We start from the raw sequence: 21109 nt of genomic DNA, 5'->3' as shown, positions 1-21109 counted from the left end.
TTACCAAGCCTCTGCTCACCAGCAGGAACGAGAGCAGTGTACCGTGCAACCACCTGCAAACAATCACTGAGCAAACATCCATCTCAGCTAGACCCAAACCCCCAAACCAAGTCCCTTGTGATATTCAGGGTCTCAGTCTCTGTCCTTGAGACGGTTGTGAGACAGATGAGGGAATCTTCGGACCATCTCTTACAAGCCCTGAGGAGGAAGATGACATACTGACTTTTATGCAAATGAGAGTGACCAGAGACTTATGGGATGCACCCAGACTGGAAAAAACCCCAAAACAACGAGCCACACAAAAGGGAAGGAATAGAACCAGCACCATCTAACAAGGAAGACCCAGAGGAGTCCCCTGACTTCTTTCCAGAGGCCAACATAACCTCGAGGAGACTCGACTGGGATGACAGCCTAGACTACAAGGCCTAAAGAAGGAGTCTTCCTGGGGACTCCCGTGAGGAAGGAAGGCCCAGCTCTGCCCTAGTGACACAGCTGCACAGATCCTTCTCTTCTGCGGTGTCCAGTGGGAGCAGTGGCGGTGTGCGCAACCCCTCGGGCCCCCACCCCAGAGCTGTCCTGCTTAATAAAGGCCTTTTTAAAACGAGCTGGTCTCCTGGCCCGTTTATCACAGATATCATGTCACAGAGAGGAGAAAACTGGCACTATCACCGCTGTAAATGTTACAGATAGGGGCTTGTTCAAGTTGGGCTTGTTCAAACTGTGGGGTGACAGAAAGGGTGAAATTTGGCCTGTCAGTGCTGTGATGTCATAATGGGTGGAAAGTGCGTCTTTGACTGCTGTGCTGTCACAGGCAGGCGTAAATTGGGGTTCCCACTGTTGTGATGTCACAGAGAGGGGAAAACTGGGGCTATCACACTGTGGAGTCTCAGAGAAAGTATCACAGGTGCTATGACTTGTCTGTTGCCACAAAGGAGATGGAATTGGGGTTGTCATGCCTATGATATCAAAGAGAGGTTTTAATCGGTTCTGTCTCTTCTGTGATGTCACGGAGAGGGGAATTATGGGTCTGTCACTGCTGTGGTGTTCCTTTGGGGCTGAAATTAAGGCTGCCATGGCTGTGATGTCACAGAGAGAGGAAACCTGAGTCTGTCCCTGCTGTGGTGTCACAGAGAGGGGAAAACTGGGGCTGATCACTGTTGTGCAGTGACAGAGAAAGTTACACAGGTGCTATGACTTGTCTGTTGCCACACAGGGAATAGAATTGGGGTTGTTCGGGCTGTGGTATCACAGAGAGTTTTAAATTGGTTCTGTCATGACTGTGATGTCCCAGAGAGGGGAATAATGCGTCTGTCACCGCTGTGGTGTCACAGAGAGGTGTAATTTAGAGTTGTCACTGCAGTAATGTCACAGAGACCTTTAACTGGGTCCCTCATTGGTGTGATGTCACAGAGAGGGGAATACTGAGGCTGCCGCTGCTCTGGTGTCACAGAGAGGTGTAGTTTGGGCCTGTCACCGCTGTGATGTCAGAGAGAGGGGAAACTGGGTCTGTCACTGTTGCGGTGTTCCAAAGGGGATGAATTTGAGGATGTCCTGACTGTGATGTCACAGAGAGGGGAAAATTGAGGCAGCCACTACTGTGGTGTCACAGAGACGCGTAAATTAGAGTTGTCACAGCTGTGATGTCACAGGGAGGCGAAAATTTGCCCTCCCTCAGATGTGATGTCACAGAGAGAGGCGTAATGGATCTGTGAGTGCTGTGGTGTCACCGAGAGGCATAAATTAGAGTTGTCAGTGCAGTGATGTCACAGAGAGGAGAAACTGGGTCCCTCATTGGTGTGATGTCACAGAGAGGGGAAAACCTTAGACTGCCACTGTACTGGTTTCACAGAGACGCATAAATTGGGCCTGTGACGGCTGTGATGTCACGGAGAGGGGAATTATGGGTCTGTCACTGCTGTGGTGTTCCTTTGGGGCTGAAATTAAGGCTGCCATGGATGTGATGTCACAGATAGAGGGAATCTGAGTCTGTCACTGCTGTGGTGTCACAGAGAGGGGAAAACTGGGGCTGATCACTGTTGTGCAGTGACAGAGAAAGTTACACAGGTGCTATGACTTGTCTGTTGCCACACAGGGAATGGAATTGGGGTTGTTCGGGCTGTGGTATCACAGAGAGTTTTAAATTGGTTCTGTCATGACTGGGATGTCACAGAGAGGGGATTAATGTGTCTGTCACCGCTGTGGTGTCACAGAGAGGTGTAAATTGGGCGTGTCATTGCAGTGATCTCACTGAGAGAAGAAAACTGAGGCTTTCACTGCTGTGGCTTATCAGAGGGGATGAATTCTGACTTGTCTTTGATATTATGTCACAGTGAGGAGAAAACTGGCACTATCACCGCTGTAAATGTTACAGATAGGTGTAAGTTTGGCTTATTCAATCTGTGGGGTGACAGAAAGGGTGAAATTTGGCCTGTCAGTGCTGTGATGTCATAATGGGTGGAAAGTGCATCTTTGAGTGCTGTGCTGTCACAGGCAGGTGTAAATTGGGGTTCCCACTGTTGTGATGTCACAGAGAGGGGAAAACTGGGGCTATCACACTGTGGAGTCTCAGAGAAAGTAACACATGTGTTATGACTTGTCTGTTGCCACAAAGGAGATGGAATTGGGGTTGTCATGCCTATGATATCTCAGAGAGGTTTTAATTGGTTCTGTCTGTTCTATGATGTCACAGAGTGGAGAATAATGAGTCTGTCAGTGCTGTGGTGTTACATCAGAGCTGAAATTCAGGCTGCCGTGGCTGTGATGTCACAGTGTCCTGGGGTGACTTTATGATACTGGTATCCCCAATCGTCTGGTTTATGTTATATATTAAGTCCTGCACCTTTAAGACTGTCTTTGAAAGCAAGAGAGGGGGAAGAAGAAGTGCGCAGTGTGTTAAGGCAAACATCACTCCCACACACCCCGCTCCTGGACTGTGTTGTCCGCAGCACGGACAGACAGCGGGACAGAGCTTCTCTCTGGCTTTTAGTTAGCTTTAGCTAGCTGAGGCAGAGGAGTTCCCTGGACCTTTGTTTTTTTCCCAATTTTCTTGGATCTGTGCAAGCCTGCTCTGGACTGAACACCCAGCCAAACCCCGGGAGCTCACGCCTGTGGCCCACCGGGGCCTGGGCCTCGGCACTTTTCCAGCGTTGGAGCCGAGCTGCACCACATGAAAAAAGATTTTTCTTTCTAGACTTACCATCCCATTGAACAGCAAGAGGTTTTATTATTTAATATTACTCAATTTCTGTTAAATAAACAGCTTTTTCCACTTCTCTCCACGGAATTTTTTTTTTCCCTTTTCCCGGACCCGTTGGTGGGGAGGGGCATTTCCCTGTGGAGATCCCCATTTGGAGTTTTCCTTCCTGATTTGCCCTAAACTAAGACAAATACAGTTTTTGGCGCCCAACTTGGGGCAAAAGAAAGTGGAAAAACCTGTACTGATTGTTGGTTGTATTTATTCTGTATTGGGATAAAGCAGTCAGTAGTCATGTTGTTTGGATACATAATATCTCTTGAGGTGGAGGTCTTCATGTGGACCTGGTCCCTAAAAGTTTTTGAGGTTTTAATACCTGTCTTTGCCCTCTTTCACAGTAGAGGGGCACAGATTAGAATGGTTATTGTGCTGGGCTCGGTGATAATGATTTATAGGAAGTTTATAGAACTACTGAAGTTTCTGCCAGGTATGTTTGGCTCATGGTTTCTTCGCCCGACCCTGCCTCCCAGTCCTAGTAGCACATTTTGGGAGTTTATTGGTAATTGCACCCAGTTTGTTAGAGGAAGACCAGAGGATGAGGCTTTTCAGCCTTTTCTTTCCTTCTTCTCCTTTGAATCTGTTATGTCCCTCTTTGAGAATACCCAGTTTCCCCTGAGTGTTAAGGATACCACTTTCCTGGTAGTACAGCTGGCTCAGCTGTTAAGCTTCCTCTATATAGTCTGCAGCTTCTATAGGATGAGGGCTGAGATATCCAGAAGAGCCAACGAGACCCCTGCCCCAGAAGTAGACTCAGGTGTGGGAAATCCTGAGTGGTGTAGAGAGTGGGAGAGAATTGGCCGAACTCTGAAGGAATTTTCTGATCCCCCAGCCTGGGAATTTTCACGTGAACAAATTCAGAACCCAGATGAAGTAGGGAAATATCTGGAAGAGAATTGCTGTGATGATTCTAAAAAGAAAAATATCATTGCAATAAGCTGGGCCCTAGCGTATGCTTATCGCACGGTGCTAGATACTGTTGGGCAGGCAGATAAATCAGCAGCTACCCCAGTGACTCAGGCTAAACCAGAGAGTGAGCCTAAGCCAGCAGCCAAACCAGACAGTGAGCCTAATCCAGTGTCTGTTGCTCCTGCCACGAGAGGCATGAAATTCAAAACCAAAACCGATCGGCCAGTAGATGATGATAATGGTGATGTGGGGGAAGGACCCTCAAGACCAGCAACTGACACAAAATCAGAAGGCACTGGTGAACCTTTCTCCCTGAAGGACCTTCGTGGCCTGAGAAAAGATTACACTCGACGACCTGATGAATCTATAATTAGTTGGTTAGTCCGTCTGTGGGATGCTGCAGGTGAGGCTACAGTTCTGGATGGCACTGAAGCGAGGCATCTGGGATCCCTGTCACACGACCCGGTTATTGACCAGGAGATGATGAGTGGGGCTGACCCTTATAGTCTCTGGGAACGGGTCCTAAGAAGTGTGGCACAATGATATCTGTGTGCAGACGATCTCTATATACAGCAAACTCGTTGGAAAACCATAGAACAAGGGATTCAGCGCTTGAGAGAAATGGCAATAGTAGAGATTGTCTTCATGGGTGACTTAGGTACTAGAAATCCAGACTTGGTGCCATGCACATCTGTGATGTGGCGAAAACTTGTTCGACTTGGGCCACAAGAATACGCTTCTGCTTTAGCAACAATGAAGCAGGATGACCGGGAAGAGACTGTGCTGGATATGGCGAAGAAGCTTCGAGCATATGCAGATACCGTGCATGGCCCCATGAAGGCAACAATTGCAGCTATGGAAACACGTATGCAAAACTTCCACGACAAAATGGAGGAGAATTTCAAGAAACTCAAGGAAGACCTTCTTCCAGTTTCAGCAGTACAGACCAGGAGCCCTGGTACTCAACGCAGAAGTTACCCAGATAGAGAGAAAAAGCTACAAGCTGAGCTGTGGTTTTTCCTACGTGAGCTCTGTGGAGATGGCTGGAAAGGTAGAAAAGGGCCGACTGGCAACGCAGAGGAAAGCCAATCTGGGCTGCTGATGAGTGGAAAGACATCGCCACCAGGGTAGAGAAACTGTCTGTGAGGGTCCGTCATGTAGATGCCCATGTCCCCAAGAATAGGGCTAATGAAGAGCACCTAAACAATGAGCAGGTGGATCAGGCTGCAAAGATAGAGGTGTCAAAGATAGACTTAGATTGGCAACACAAGGGAGAGTTGTTCCTAGCTCGATGGGCCCATGACGCCTCAGGCCATCAGGGTAGAGATGCCACCTATAAGTGGGCACGAGACCGAGAGGTGGACCTAACCATGGACAGTATTTCCCAAGTTATCCATGACTGTGAGACGTGTGCCACGATCAAGCAGGCCAAGCGGTTGAAGCCGCTATGGTATGGTGGGCGTTGGTCCAAATATAGATATGGGGAAGCCTGGCAGATTGACTACACCACACTGCCCCAAACCTGCCAAGGCAAGCGCTACGTGTTCACAATGGTAGAAGCCACCACTGGATGGTTGGAAACCTACCCTGTGCCTCATGCTACAGCCCGTAACACCATCCTGGGACTTGAAAAGCAGGTCCTTTGGAGGCATAGTACCCCTGAGAGGATTGAGTCAGACAATGGGACTCATTTCAAGAACAGCCTTATAAACAGCTGGGCTAGGGAACATGGCATTGAGTGGGTGTACCATATCCCTTACCATGCACCTGCTGCGGGAAAAGTGGAGAGGTACAATGGACTGTTAAAGACTACCTTGAAAGCGTTGGGTGGGGGATCTTTCAAAAATTGGGAGCAGCATCTAGCAAAGGCCACCTGGATAGTTAACACCCGAGGTTCCACCAATCGAGCAGGCCCAGCCCAATCCGAGCCCCTGCATAAAGTAGACGGAGACAAGGTCCCAGCAGTACATCTCAGAGGTTTGTTAGGAAAGACAGTTTGGATCAATTCTACTTCGAGTACAGACAAACCCATTTGTGGAGCTGTTTTCGCTCAAGGACCGGGTTGCACATGGTGGATAATGAGGAAAGATAGAACAACACAATGTGTACCTCAGGGAGATCTGATGGTTGGGTGAAGATTATGAATAAATGCCCTTGTCTGTATACAATGTATGTGTTGTAGGGTTAAAATATATATATATATTAATTTTGATAATAAGTTGACGATATGGGGATAAGGGGTGGAATGTCCTGGGGTGACTTTATGATACTGGTATCCCCAATCGTCTGGTTTATGTTATATATTAAGTCCTGCACCTTTAAGACTGTCTTTGAAAGCAAGAGAGGGGGAAGAAGAAGTGCGCAGTGTGTTAAGGAAAATATCACTCCCACACACCCCGCTCCTGGATTGTGTTGTCTGCAGCACGGATAGACAGCGGGACAGAGCTTCTCTCTGGCTTTTAGTTAGTTTTAGCTAGCTGAGGCAGAGGAGTTCCCTGGACCTTTGTTTTTTTCCCAATTTTCTTGGATCTGTGCAAGCTTGCTCTGGACTGAACACCCAGCCAAACCCCGGGAGCTCACGCCTGTGGCCCACCAGGGCCTGGGCCTCGGCACTTTTCCAGCGCTGGAGGGACTGATAAGAACCTGAGCGAGCCGAGCTGCACCACATGAAAAAAGATTTTTCTTTCTAGACTTACCATCCCATTGAACAGCAAGAGGTTTTATTATTTAATATTACTCAATTTCTGTTAAATAAACAGCTTTTTCCACTTCTCTCCACGGAATTTTTTTTTTCCCTTTTCCCGGACCCGTTGGTGGGGAGGGGCATTTCCCTGTGGAGATCCCCATTTGGAGTTGTCGCCAGAGGTCGGGGATTACCGGAGCCGCGGAAGACAAGCCTCATGCTATCATGATCAGCAAGTCTCAGTTTATTGAAATCTTATGCACAACTTATAATGCTTTTAATTAGTTTATACATATTGCAAAAACTCAGCTCATTATTGGTCTGCTACCATTGACGCATATTGTTCTTTGTGGTTTGCCTTGCAGTTACCAGTTCCTTATCTTCAGTTTGCAGTTCTGCATATTTTGGCAGTTTCGACATCTTGTAATCTATGTAACTCTCTCTTCAGGGACATACTGACCCTGAGGCTTCATACTTTAACTAATCTTACAGTACCATGTCCTTTTTCTCTTAGCCATTCTTCTGTCAGGCTCTCTACACTTCCCCCGTTTTCTTTAATGGTCAGCATAGACAATCGGTGGTTTTCAAACATTGTCATTACCGTACGCTGCAAACATTGCATTAAACAGGGTAAGATAATCATGATGGCCAGAATTACAAGAAGAATGACTAACCCTATCTGTACTAAATTTTTCAACCACCCCGTTATGCCTAGGGACTGCAACCATCCATCTATTCCCAATCCTTCTTGTACCCTCAAATGTGTAGTCAAATCTTGCAACTTCTTAATTTGTGGATGTATAGAAACAGAATGATCAGATATATTCATACAACACATCCCTTCAAATTCATCGCAACTGTGTCCTTGCGCTAACAACAAAAAATCAATAGCAGCTCTATTTTGAAGCGTAGCATGCCTAATTGAATCTACATCAATCAAAAGATCAGACAAAGCTTGCGATGTGGCATTAGTTTGTCTTGCAAGCCAACATCTCATTTTCCTCAATGTGCTCAAGGCTTGTGCGGTCCCAATACCATGGACAAGGGACCCGAAAACTGTCTGCACTGGGCTCCAAAAGTCTGCATTATCATCACAATCCTTGGCAAAGGCATGAACAAACCTTCTCTCTCTATGCTTTCGATATTGGTGCAGGATCATTGATGTATTGGGTGTTAAGAGAGTCAATCGGCCTAGTGTGCAAGGACCGCCTTCCATTCGTGAAGGGATCCCTGCCCAAGCTCGATCTCCACATATTAGAAACACACCGTCTGGCAGCCTGATAGGCATGTTAGAGGATCTTGAAATGTTCTGCGTGGTGTAATTACACCATGCTGAGTTATTTCTATATATCGACAGAGATGAGTTAACATTAATGGGCAATGACTTATTAGGTCCTACTCCTCGAGAAACACTTGTCCAATTAAACCTTAAACAAACCTTAAACATCTGCTAATATGGATCCTAAAATATCAAGCTCTCGTGGCTCAATTGCTAATGTAGGAAAATGGGGCATAATTTGGTCCCACTGATCTACATTGCCCTGGGGATTAGTGGAGTTACAGTTGTGTGCTGATGATGGACAAGGCCAATTATCTAGAGGAATGCCTACAAGACAAGTGGAAAAAGGATTGCCTGGGGAGCTTAGGGCTAAACATATTGCTTCTTGGCCAGTTTTGTTAGCCAGCGTAACCCAAATATTTTCTTTGGGTTGTGCTGGTACATAAACACAATTAATCAATGGTAGCGTTGCAAGCACAAGCAAAAGCCATATCATAATGTTCTGTCGTTTAAAGGATCGCAACATTTGATCAGTGGCTTTTTTGATGGGGCCTGCAACGTCGATCAAAACGACGGCAAGTATTGTCCCAACGATCTGGAGAAACTTGCCAATTTGTCGGGATCCGAACATCTTTTCCACAAACAGTATCAAGAATTGCAGAGTTGCTATCTGCGATGACACGGTCTACTGTGTGTTTCACTCTCCAAACCAGCTCCCTGAGATGTAAATGCTCCCTGTTCTCAATCTTTTGGACCGCGGTTCCAAATGGTTCTCCCACTAAGTCACCTGATGCTCTCTGGGGGAGGCCCTCTGCCACTCAAAAGAGCAAACAAGGCACCAATACCCTCGTCCAAGCGCACGCTGAGACAACCAAAGAGTCTTTTCACACCCGCCACACCTCAGTTTAACCCACGCAATGTGTTCAACTGAGTAACAATGAAGGCAATGCCTGGGGAGATAGTGTAGATAATGATTATTCAGAGCTGGGAGCACAGAGTCTTCTATCTCCCGTTCCGACTCAAACAGAATCCGGGTGCCGAATCTTTCCTCAATCCGCAGCAGGAGAGGTGCAATCGCCTTCTGAAGCCGGAGTCGCCTTCCCCTGTCCGGGCTGCTCATCGGGCTGTTCATCGGGTATGGCAGCACGCGTCCACCTCCCGGGTATCCACTGTGGACCTGTAAGGGTGGAAACACACACATAGCTCCGCCCCCAGTAAAGGACTTGGGCAGGATTCTGCCAAATGCCAGTTTTGGGGTCCTTATATTTGACAAATATAGGGGGCGAGGGCAAGGGATCTCTCTGAAAATGTACAATAACAGGGGCCGTGTCTCTGTCTCCAAACAGACATAAGTGATTTAAAACAAACAGGCTTCTTAGCAGTCTCTCTGTGGGGCTCTTGATATCTGTGTATTTTTCTAAATAACTCTTCAAGGTCCCATTGGCTCTTTCTACAATTGCTTGCCCTGTAGAGACATGTGGAATACCCCTGGTGTGTTTGATATTCCAAAAGTCCATCAATTTTCTGAATTTCTGACTGCAATATGCTGACCCATTATCTGCCTTTATGTTCCTGGGAACGCCCATTATAGCAATACAACTGTTTAGATGTTTCTCAACATGCTTAGCTTGCTCTCCAGGCTGAGCTGTAGCCCAAATATAATGACTATATGTGTCAATAGTTACATGAACATATTTCAGCCTGCCGAATGATGGCACATGAGTAACATCCATTTGCCACAGTTCATTGGGCAACAATCCCTTTGGATTAACTCCCATGCTAAGTCCTATGCCCCCATTATGGTGACTGCAGACAGGGCAAGTTTTCACAATGGCTCGTGCCTCGCTGAGTGGTAACTGGAACTTGCGGGCCAGTCCTTTTGCATTCTGATGGAAGATGTTATGACTTTCTTTCGCTGCTACAGTGCGTGGAAGGATGTTTTGCTGCTGCGCCATTACCAATTTATCGGCTTTGGCATTTCCTTCTCCAAGACCCTCTTCCCATTTATGGCTATGAACGTAGATGATGGAGTAGGGGTACTTTTGGGCTTGTAAAGTTCGATGCAGTTGCATAAACAGTTCGGCCAATCGAGGGTTGGTTACTTCTTTGACACTTGCATCTTCAATTCTTGATGCTACTCCAACGACATACATTGAATCAGAGACTACATTGACAGGCTCTTGAAATTTCTGGAATGCCCATATGACAGCCAGAAGTTCTAGGGTTTGCAGATTATCATGCAAGGTTGCTAAAATAATGTGATGATACCATTGGCCACCTCTATTCCAAGTGACTGCGGCTTTTCTGGAACGCTTTCCTGCATCGGTAAAAACTGTAATTGCGTCTTGAATGGGTCGATTTTCTCTTAATGGCCTGGTGATCCATTGCCACTCCCCAAGCCAATGCAGGACTTTAGGAGCTAACGGTCCTGTGGTGATGCAACTAGGAGCTTGTAAAAGTGCTTCCGTAAGGTCTGGCGAATTGAGGAGAAACCAATCAAGAGTTGCTTTTTCCATAGGTAACTGAATAATTGCAGGTTCTCTTCCAGTCAGTTCGATTGTGCGCAGCCTGCCTTTAATGATTAAGGCCGCAAGCCGTTCGATTTTTTGAGTTATTGTTTTTCTTTGTTGCAACTGAGGGCTAAGCCATTCTAAAACCCTTGTCTCCCCCGCTTTCTTTAGCTGGGTTATAGCTCCCATGAGGTGATCTCTGCTATTCCAAATAGTGAGGCTGACCGGGTAGGCTGGATCGTAACGGCTGACAAATCCGGTAGAGATACACCATGAGATGTCTTGCAGAGCGGCAAGCTGGGGTGGCGTTAGCGTCACTGGAGCGCAAGGATCTGTGCCCTTTAACAGTGGTCGCAAGGTGTCTAACAGCGTGTTAGGGATACCAACGATTGGTTTGAGCCACTGGAGATCACCTAGTAATTTTTGTGCTTCATGAAGAGTGGTTGGTACATCTTGAATAGTGAGCTTTTGCGGCCTTACTTGCCTTTCGGTAATAGTCCATCCTAGGTATTTCCACGGCAGCTGCACTTGAAGTTTTTCTTCGGAAACTTTGAGACCGTATTTCTGCAACAGAGTGATAACAGCACGCACTTGTTCTGTAGTAAATGGAGATTTCTGAGCAAATAGTATATCATACATGTAATGATAAATGATAGTGTCTGGCATTGATTGCCTAATAGGCTGCAATGCTGTATCAACGTACAGCTGACACAAAGTGGGTGAATTTCGCATGCGTTGTCCATTCAAATCGCTTGTCTAGTTCTCCTCTATTTAAGGAAGGCAGGGTAAATGCAAACCTTTTTGTGTCTTGGGGGTGCAGGGGTATTGTGAAAAAACAGTCTTTCAGGTCTACAATAAGAATAAGCCAATCTTGGGGTATCATGGCTGGGTTAGGGAGACCAGGTTGTAAGGCTCCCATGGGCTCCATCTGCTGATTAACTGCACGCAAGTCCTGTAATAAACGGTAGTTGCCTGACTTTTTCTTAATGACAAAAACAGTTGTGTTCCAGGGACTTGTAGAAGGTTTGAGATGTTGTAGTTGCAGTTGTTCTGCCACTAAGCGATGCGCTTGTTCAAGATTTTCTCTTTTTAAGGGCCATTGCTTAACTACCACAGGTGTATCAGAGATCCATGTTAATGGTAGAGGGAATGTCCAAGCAATGGCCGACATGATAAAGGGGAATCTGTGAGTACATACCCTAATTGCGACAAAACGTCTCTTCCAGTAATGCAATCGACCTCCGGTGGGAGCAGGGTCAGTGAAAAAATTGTTGTTGCCTGTTTTCCTTCAATTCCTGCAGTGATCAATGGGGCACGTTTAGCAAGTCGGATTCCTCCTATACCGGAGACTGTAGTATTGGCTGATAAAAAGGGCCACATTTTAGGATATTTATTAGTGTCAATAATACAAGTATCTGCCCCAGTATCTAGCAGGGCCTTTTCAAGGGTAATGGTCTGCCCTTGATAACGGAGATGGCAGGCTTTCTTTGGTCGTGTGGCGAGGTCAATGACAGGCAGAGCAATGCTCCCTGAAGAACCAAGACATTTTGTCCGACGTGGTTCAGTGGATCGAGGCGGTATGTTAACAGTCAAGTGTGGAAAAGGCACAAACTGCACAATTCTTTGCCCTTTTGGAATGGTAAGTGGAGGAAACTGGGTACTAACAATGATGAAAAGTTCTCCTTCAGTATCAGCATCAACTACTCCTGGTTCGATGGAAAGGCCTAGAACGAACCCTGAGGAGCGGCCTAAAATCAGTCCCCCAGTTGGCTGTCCATTAATAATCAGTGGTCCATGAATGCCGGTAGGAATAGTATGTGGAGCATTATTGTAGAGTGTGGTGTCTACTGCTGCTGCCAGGTCCAATCCGAGGCTGCCGGAGGTTGCTGGCAGAAGCTGATCGCTCGGCTGTCGGAGGCAGGGGCTACTTGTGTCTCTGCGCGGCCCGGTTTCGTGCTGGCTCTCGAGTTTCCCGACCCACGACGACAGGCAGTGTTATTGTGGGTGCTGTATTGACATTTTCCGCACCAGACTCCCGACGCATTGCATTCACAGCAGATGTGTCCCATTCGTCCACATCTGAAGCACTTCATTCTTCCCCCCGCAGCGGGGCGCCGTTGCACTATCGTCGCTTGGAGGGGTGCAAGGGCAGCTAAAACCTGACTCTGGGCTGCTAAAGTTTGCTCCTTAAAAGCTTGTGCCTGGTGCTGCAGTCCTTCTCCTATCTTCTGCAGAGATTCTACCATAAACACCTGAGTGACACTTGGCATGGCTGCAGCCTTATCTAACAAGTCTTGGACATTCCAATGTCCTGGTGCTGTGGCTATTAAGGATCGAGTTGTAGCATTTCCATTTTGTAATATGCACTGCTTTACTAACACATCTTGCATATGCTCAGCTATACCTGCTTTGGCCAGAGCTTCAATAATTTTGTCCACAAAGGAGCCTAAGGCTTCATCTCTACCTTGCTTAATCCCCATATACATGGGAATACCCCCAGGTGCCCTGATCTTATCCATAGCTCTTTTTGCAACTGCCATAGCCTCTCTCAGCTTTTCCCCCCCAAGGCCGCCTGTTGTTCTAAACGAATGTGGGCTCCATTGCCCATAAGTTCATCCAGAGTGATGCCTGCGAGAGGGTCACCGGCAGGCCGAGGAAGTGCAGCGCTTGCGGCTGCTTCCTCCCTCCACCGGGTTTCAAACATAAGCCTTTGATGAGGGGTATAAATGAGGCGAGACATGCCTCTAATGTCAGCGGGCAGCAGGACAGCTGAATTAAAGAGGTACTCGATCATTCGTTTCGCGGGCTCACTAGTGACTCCAAATTGTGCCACCGCTAATCTTAATTGAGACAAAAGTTTCCAATCAAGCTGTGTAACTTCAGCTCGTTGGCCCCCCCCTGCAAAGGGTGAAATATCACGGGAAAAGCAAGTGGGGAGGCTATTTGCTCCTGAGCTGCTGCCGCCAGTTCCGTGTCTCCCTCTTGCAGACCCTGCCTTGCTAGCGCCGCCCACGCTTCACTCCGACCCTGTGCCATAGCCTCCGCGAGATCTGATAAGGCTCCGGGGAACGGCTCCGTGGCTGCAGCGTTAGATAATGTACTTGAAGAGGGGGGCGGCGGAAGTGGCGAGTGATCCGAGGGGACAGGGGGTGCAGATGGAGTGGTAGACTCCCTAGGATCTGGCGGGGGCAGATCAACAGAAGCAAATATTGGTGGATTTGGAGCTGAGGGATCGATATAAGCCTTATTGCGATCCTGCGCAGCACGGGCATTATCGGCAGCTCGCTTTTCTGCCTGAAACATTAACAACTCATTCTGCACCACCTTCCATAACTTACTCATCTTTTTTGCTACTTTGTCATCTTCTAAAACTAACTCCCATAAGCGATCACCATACCTGCACCACTCATGCACCTCGTGGACTGAGTGAGGGTTAGTAAAAAACTCATAAGAAACAGCAGGGGTTAACAGGAGAGGTAAATCCTTCTCTAAATCTAAACCCTTGATGCCACGCTTTCTCAAGAAGGCGGCAAAAAGATCATACGCCGCTTGCCTGTCCATACTCACCCGTACCGTTGCAACCCCCCAGGCGTCGGCAGCGCATAGCGGCAGAGCCCACCGATGTGGCGCTCAGGGCGAGCTATCGCCGTTCAAGGGACCCTTCCCCAACGCAGCTCTAAGGAGGAAAGGGAAAGTGTGTTCGGGCCCCAGATGTCGCCAGAGTTCGGGGATTACCGGAGCCGCGGAAGACAAGTCTCATGCTATCATGGTCAGCAAGTCTCAGTTTATTGAAATCTTATGCACAACTTATAATGCTTTTAATTAGCTTATACATATTGCAAAAACTCAGCTCATTATTGGTCTGCTACCATTGACGCCTATTGTTCTTTGTGGTTTGCCTTGCAGTCATCAGTTCTTTATCTTCAGCTTGCAGTTCTGCATATTTTGGCAGTTTCGACATCTTGTTATCTATGTAACTCTATCTTCAGGGACATACTGACCCTGAGGCCTCATACTTTAACTAATCTTACAGTATCATGTCCTTTTTCTCTTAGCCATTCTTCTGTCAGGCTCTCTACAGACCTGTCACACGTTCTCCTCGCTAGACACAGTGCAAAAGCTTTCTGCTTGCACTGAGAAAGGCAGAAGTCGCGACTCCGCAGTTCAGTGAAAGTAACCGCAAGAGGCGAGCCTCCTTTGGCAGAAGCTGCTTTCCAGAGCTCTTGGTCACAAGACAAAGTACCATGTGTGTCTGAGGGAGAGTGCCGGTCAGCGCACGGGCGGTGGAAAGCGTGAGCGCTGTGGGCAGGTGAATAAGAAAGCTGTTTAACAAGCATCTGGCGCGGGAAACATTCAGACTGCAAGTGGAACGTAGCTGCCACTCACACGCTTCCTGATTAGTCGATAGTTCTCGTGTGGAAGAAGTACGACCACGACTTCCTTCTGCTGCTCCCTACTGCTGTTGCTGCTCTCTCCGACAACAATTGCGCTTTCCCTTTTATTCCCAGATACAGAGAAATGCCCTGTGCAGCACAGAAACCTGTCACACCATGGGTGGCATAGGGTGCTGCAAATCCGTGCTTGTTTCAGTGGCAGGGGTAAGCTGCACAAACGTGTGCTGTCCTATCACATGTTCTCCTCGCTAGACGCAGTGCAATAGCTTTCCGCTTGCATTACGAACAAGAAAGACAGAAGCCGCGACTCCGCAGTTTGGATTAGGTAACCACAAGAGGCAAGCATCCTTCGGCAGAAGTTGCTTTCCGGATCTGATAGCAACCGGCTAAATTACCATGTGTAACTTGGTACGTACTAACGGCCTTTTGAGGTTACCTTCTCCGAACTCTGGAGAAGAAAGTTTCAGAAAGTTTCTGCAGTACATCTGGCGAGGAGAACGTGTGACAGGACAGCACATATTTGTGCAGCTTACCCCTGCCACTTACCCAAGCACGGATTTGCATCACCCTATGCCACCCATGGTGTGACAGGTTTCTGTGCTGCGAGGGGCATTTCTCTGCATCTGGGAGTAAAAGTGAAAGCGCAATTGTTGTCACAGAGAGGAGCAACAGCAGTAGGGAGCAGCAGAAGGAAGTCGTGGTCGAACTTCTTCCACAAGACAACTAGCTACTAATCAGCAAGCGTGTGAGTGGCAGCTACGTTCCACTTGCAGTCTGAATGTTTCCCGCGCCAAATGCCTGTTAAACATTTTTCTTTTTCTCCTGCTCTCGCGCTTTCCACCTCCCGCGCGCAGACCGGCACTCTCCCTCTGACACACATGGTACTTTGACCGGTTGCCAAGAGCTCCGGAAAGCAGCTTCTGCGGAAGGATGCTCACCTCTTGCGGTTACCTAATCCAAACTGCGGAGTCGCGGCTTCTGCCTTTCTTGCTCTAAATGCAAGCAGAAAGCTTTTGCACAGCGTCTGGCGAGGAGAACGTGTGACAGGACAGCACATGTTTGTGCAGCTTACCCCTGCCACTGACAAAACCACGAATTTGCAGCACCCGATTCCACCCATGGTATGACAGGTTTCTGTGCTGCGCAGGGCATTTCTTTTCATCTAGGAGTAAAAGGGAAAGCGCAATTGTTGTCGCAGGGAGCAGAAACAGCAGTAGGGAGCAGCAGGAAGAAACCATGGTCGTACTTCTTCCAATAGACCACTAGCAACTAATCAGCAAGCATGCGAGTGGCAGCTACGTACCTCTTGCAGTCTGAAAGTTTCGCGCGCCATATGCCTGTTAAACACCTTTCTTATTCGACTGCTTGCAGTGTTCGCGCTTTCCACCGCCCGCGCGCTGACCGGCACTCTCCCTCAGACACACATGGTACTTTGGCCGGTTGCCAAGAGCTCCGGAAAGCAGCTTCTGCCGAAGGAGGCTCGCCTCTTGCGGTTACCTTCTCCAAACTCTGGAGTCGTGGCTTCTGCCTTTCTTGCTCTTAATGCAAGCGGAAAGTTTCTGCACTGCCTCTGGCGAGGAGAACGTGCGACAGGACAGCACATGTTTGTGCAACTTACCCGTGCCACTGAAACAAGCACGGATTTGCAGCACCCTATTCCACCCATGGTGTGACAGGTTTCTGTGCTGCGAGGGGAATTTCTCAGCATCTGGGAGTAAAAGGGAAAGCACAATTGTTGTCACAGACAGCTACAACAGCAGTAGGGAGCAGCAGAAGGAAGTCGTGGTCGTACTTCTTCCACACGACAACTGGCTACTAATCAGCAAGCGTGTGAGTGGCAGCTACGTTCCACTTGCAGTCTGAATGTTTCCCGCGCCATAAGCCAGTTAAAAACCTTCCTTATTCGCCTGCCCGCAGAGCTCGCGCTTTCCACCGCCCGCGCGCTGAGCGGCACCCTCCCACAGACACACATGGTACTTTGGCCGGTTGCCAACCGCCCTGAAATTCAGCTTCTGCCGAAGGATGCTAGCCTCTTGCGGTTACCTTCTCCGAACTTCCGAGTGGCGTCTTCTGTCTTTCCTGCTCTTAATGCAAGCGGAAAGCTTTTGCACTGCGTCTGGCGAAGAGAACGTGTGACAGGACAGCACATGTTTGTGCAGCTTACCCCTGCCACTGACGCAAGCACGGATTTGCAGCACCCTATGCCACCCACGGTGTGACAGGTTTCTGTGCTGCGCAGGGCATTTCTCTGTATCTGGGAATAAAAGGGAAAGCGCAATTGTCGCAGAGGACAGCAACAGCAGTAGGGAGCAGCAGAAGGAAATCGTGATCTTACCTCTTCCACACGACAACTAGCAACTAATCAGGAAGCGTGTGAGTGGCAGCTACGTTCCACTTGCAGTCTGAATGTTTCCCGCGCCAAATGCCTGTTGAACACCTTTATTCGCCTGCCCACAGCGCTCGCGCTTTCCACCGCCCGCGCGCTGACCGGCACTCTGTCTCAGACACACTTGGTACTTTGGCCGGTTGCCAAGAGCTCCGGAAAGCAGCTTCTGCCGAAAAATGCTCGCCTCTTGCGGTTTCCTAATCCAAACTGCGGAGTCGCGGCTTCTGCCTTTCTTGCTCTTAATGCAAGCAGAAAGCTTTTGCACAGCGTCTGGCGAGGAGAACGTGTGACAGGACAGCACATGTTTGTGCAGCTTACCCCTGCCACTGACAAAACCACGAATTTGCAGCACCCTATTCCACTTATGGTGTGACAGGTTTCTGTGCTGCGCAGGGCATTTCTCAGCATCTGGGAGTAAAAGGGAAAGCGCAATTGTTGTCGCAGAGAGCAGCAACAGCAGTAGGGAGCAGCAGGAAGAAGCCATGGTCGTACTTCTTCCAATAGACCACTAGCAACTAATCAGCAAGCATGCGAGTGGCAGCTACATACCTCTTGCAGTCTGAAAGTTTCGCGCGCCAGATGCTTGTTAAACATGTTTCTTATTCGCCTGCTTGCTGCGCTCTCGCTTTCCACCTCCCGCGCGCTGACCGGCACTCTCCCTCAGACACACATGGTACTTTGGCCAGTTGCCAAGAGCTCCGGAAAGCAGCTTCTGCCGAAGGAGGCTCGCCTCTTGCGGTTACCTTCTCCAAACTCTGGAGTCGTGGCTTCTGCTTTTCTTGCTCTTAATGCAAGAAAAAAGCTTTTGCACTGCGTCTGCCGAGGAGAACGTGCGACAGGACAGCACATGTTTGTGCAACTTACCCGTGCCACTGACGCAAGCACGGATTTGCAGCACCCTATGCCACCCATGGTGTGACAGGTTTCTGTGCTGCGCAGGGCATTTCTCAGCATCTGGGAGTAGAAGGGAAAGCACAATTGTTATCGCAGAGAGCAGCAACAGCAGTAGGGAGCAGCAGAAGGAAGTCGTGTTCGTACTTCTTCCACACGACCACTAGCTACTAATCAGCAAGTGTGTGAGTGGCAGCTACGTTCCACTTGCAGTCTGAATGTTTCCCGCGCCAGATGCATGCTAAACACCTTCCTTATTTGACTGCCCGCAGCGCTCGCATTTTCCACCGCCCGTGCGCTGACCGGCACTCTCCCTCAGACACACATGGTACTTTGGCCGGTTGCCAAGAGCTCCGGAAAGCAGCTTCTGCCGAAGGAGGCTTGCCTCTTACGGTTACCTTCTCCGAACTCCGGAATCAAGGCTTCTGCCTTTCTTGCTCTAAATGCAAGCAGAAAGCTTTTGCACTGCGTCTGGCGAGGAGAACGTGTGACGGGACAGCACATGTTTGTGCAGCTTACCCCTGCCACTGACACAAGCACGGATTTGCAGCACCCTATGCCACCCACGGTGTGACAGGTTTCTGTGCTGCGCAGGGCTTTTCTCTACATCTTGGAGTAAAAGGGAAAGCACAATTGTCGCAGAGAGGAGCAACAGCAGTAGGTAGCAGCAGAAGGAAGTCGTGTTCGTACTTCTTCCACACGACAACAGGCTACTAATCAGGAAGCGTGTGAGTGGCAGCTACGTTCCACTTGCAGTCTGAAAGTTTCGCGCGCCAGATGCTTGTTAAACATGTTTCTTATTCGCCTGCCCACAGCGCTCGTGCTTTCCACCGCCCGAGCCCAGAGCGGCACTCTCTCTCAGACACACATGGTACTTTGGCCGGTTGCCAAGAGCTCCGGAAAGCAGCTTCTGCCGAAGGAGGCTCACCTCCTGCGGTTACGTTATCCGAACTGCGGAGCCGCGGCTTCTGCCTTTCTTGCTCTTAATGCAAGGGGAAACGTTTGCACTGCGTCTGGCGAGGAGAATGTGTGACAGGACAGCACATGTTTGTGCAGCTTACACACAGGCCAGCTGAACCTGGCATCTCTGAATGGGTCTTTACATTCTTCCCAGGAAGATGAATGGCAATCACTATTTTGGCAGGGAGGAAAGTGCATCAGCTAGCAATTTGCTGTAGAAAATGTGCTTTCTGCTCCTCTCACAGCCAAAACTCCTACCCATTTCTTGGAAGTCCTTCTTAGATAAGGACCGTGTTCAACTGAGTGACAGTGAAGCCAAATGGCAATGCCGCAATCAATTGTCCTGTACACAATCTCCTTCATCCACGTGGAAGGTTACTCACGGGCACACAAGAGGACGGAAGAAACCCAAATGCATCGTTGGACATAATAAAATCAGACGTGTTGAGGGATGAAGAAATCTTGCAGAGATATGGAAAGCTGCCCTGAAAACCCAGTTCGGGGAGAGCCTGAGCTCTTTTGTGCTTCTAGGCCTGAAGATGCTCAGCACCTTTCCCAGATGCTCAGCAGGCAGTAGGATTGTGCCTGAATCTGGCTCTGGAAATGCCAGTGCCTCAACTGAGAGCTGTGGCAATGATTTCCATTGCATGGAGAGGGGCCACAGTCCTGCAAGAGTCTTTCAGCAGAGCAAACAGCAGCCTGGAGGGTGGGCAATGCTGCATCTGGACCACTGCATGCTCATCCTTCACCACAATGCAGAGCTGCCATGGATCACTTTTTCCATTTCTCCTGTTGGATATGTTTTGGAGAAGTTGTTCTAGGTGGCTTTGGATGGTGATCCAAGTAGGAAGCAGCCATTCGCCTGCTGTGATATCCTTACAACTAGTCCTAACTTCTCATTGCCTTTGGTTTGATGGGGGGTGTTTTATCTGTTTGTTTGATTGGTTTCTTTGGGTTGGTTTCTTTGTGTTTTTCTCTGTTTTGCTTGGAGTTTCTTTTCCTTTTTTAGAAATGACTGGTGAAGTTGGCACAACCAAACTCCAGAAAACGTAAAGCAAGCTTGACTTTCCAGAAATTGCTTTTGGCTGGCTTTAGCTGCATTCCCCAGGATCACGATCAGCAGTAGATATTTGCAGGTTTTGCTCTGCATCCTCAGCCTGCCCAGATGTTGTTCAGTGTTTCAGCAGTGGAGAAGACGATGGATATTTTGCTAAACCTCCTTTCAAACAACAAAACTTGGGTTGGCACGACAGAAAAGAAGAAAAGAAAATCTTCGCCAGTTAGAACAGAGCCAGAGTCCCACCATTTCCCCCTCCACTTTGCTTTCTTTTCTACATTTAGAGGTAAAGCTTCCATCTCCAAAAGCTTCCATCTCTCACTTCCTGATGTAGCCATTTGCTACCCTTTAGCCTTGACTGCCACGCATCGGACTGCTGTCCGTGTGGGGCTGGGGATGCTCAGCCTGGAAAGAGAAGGGGGCTGGCGAGGCCTCCCTGCAGCTCTAGGAAAGATGGGCACAGAGAGGAGAAGCCTTTCAACTGGAGGAGTGAGCTTGAAGTTGGATCTAATGAAGCTGCTCTTTTCCACTCCGGCTGCTGGGCCACTGGCCCAGGCTGTGCACAGAGGCTGGGGATGCTCCATCCTTGGCAACATCCAAGGCCAGCTGGGAGCGGGGCTCTGAGCAACCTATTCTGGGCGAAGATTGCTCCGCTTGGAACAAGATGGTCTTTAGGGTCCCTTCCAAGCCCAAGCACCCAGGGATTCCATCATTCATTCTACGGTCTCCGTTGTCCACTTCAGCCTGGGCCTGAACTCCTGGCGGTGATGTCACAGTGCACGCTCCAGCT

At 48.7% G+C, this 21109-nt stretch overlaps 1 protein-coding gene and 1 pseudogene across 1 annotated transcript; both read right to left on the bottom strand.

Moving 5' to 3' along the window:
* Positions 1–7311: 7311 nt before the first annotated feature.
* LOC147651166 (uncharacterized) lies at positions 7312–8976 on the bottom strand. Its single transcript, XM_086843959.1, is given in 2 exon segments — positions 7312–8286; positions 8288–8976. Coding segments are annotated over 2 exon segments (1440 nt in total). The 5' UTR covers positions 8753–8976.
* Positions 8977–12475: 3499 nt separating this feature from the next.
* LOC147651165 (uncharacterized) lies at positions 12476–14235 on the bottom strand (annotated as a pseudogene).
* Positions 14236–21109: the final 6874 nt, after the last annotated feature.

Source organism: Cyanistes caeruleus, chromosome 10, assembly GCF_971803275.1.
Source record: "Cyanistes caeruleus chromosome 10, bCyaCae1.hap1.1, whole genome shotgun sequence".
Lineage (NCBI taxonomy): Eukaryota > Metazoa > Chordata > Aves > Passeriformes > Paridae > Cyanistes > Cyanistes caeruleus.
The sequence above is the reverse complement of the archived record's forward strand: the minus strand, read 5'-3'. Positions and strand labels throughout refer to the sequence as shown.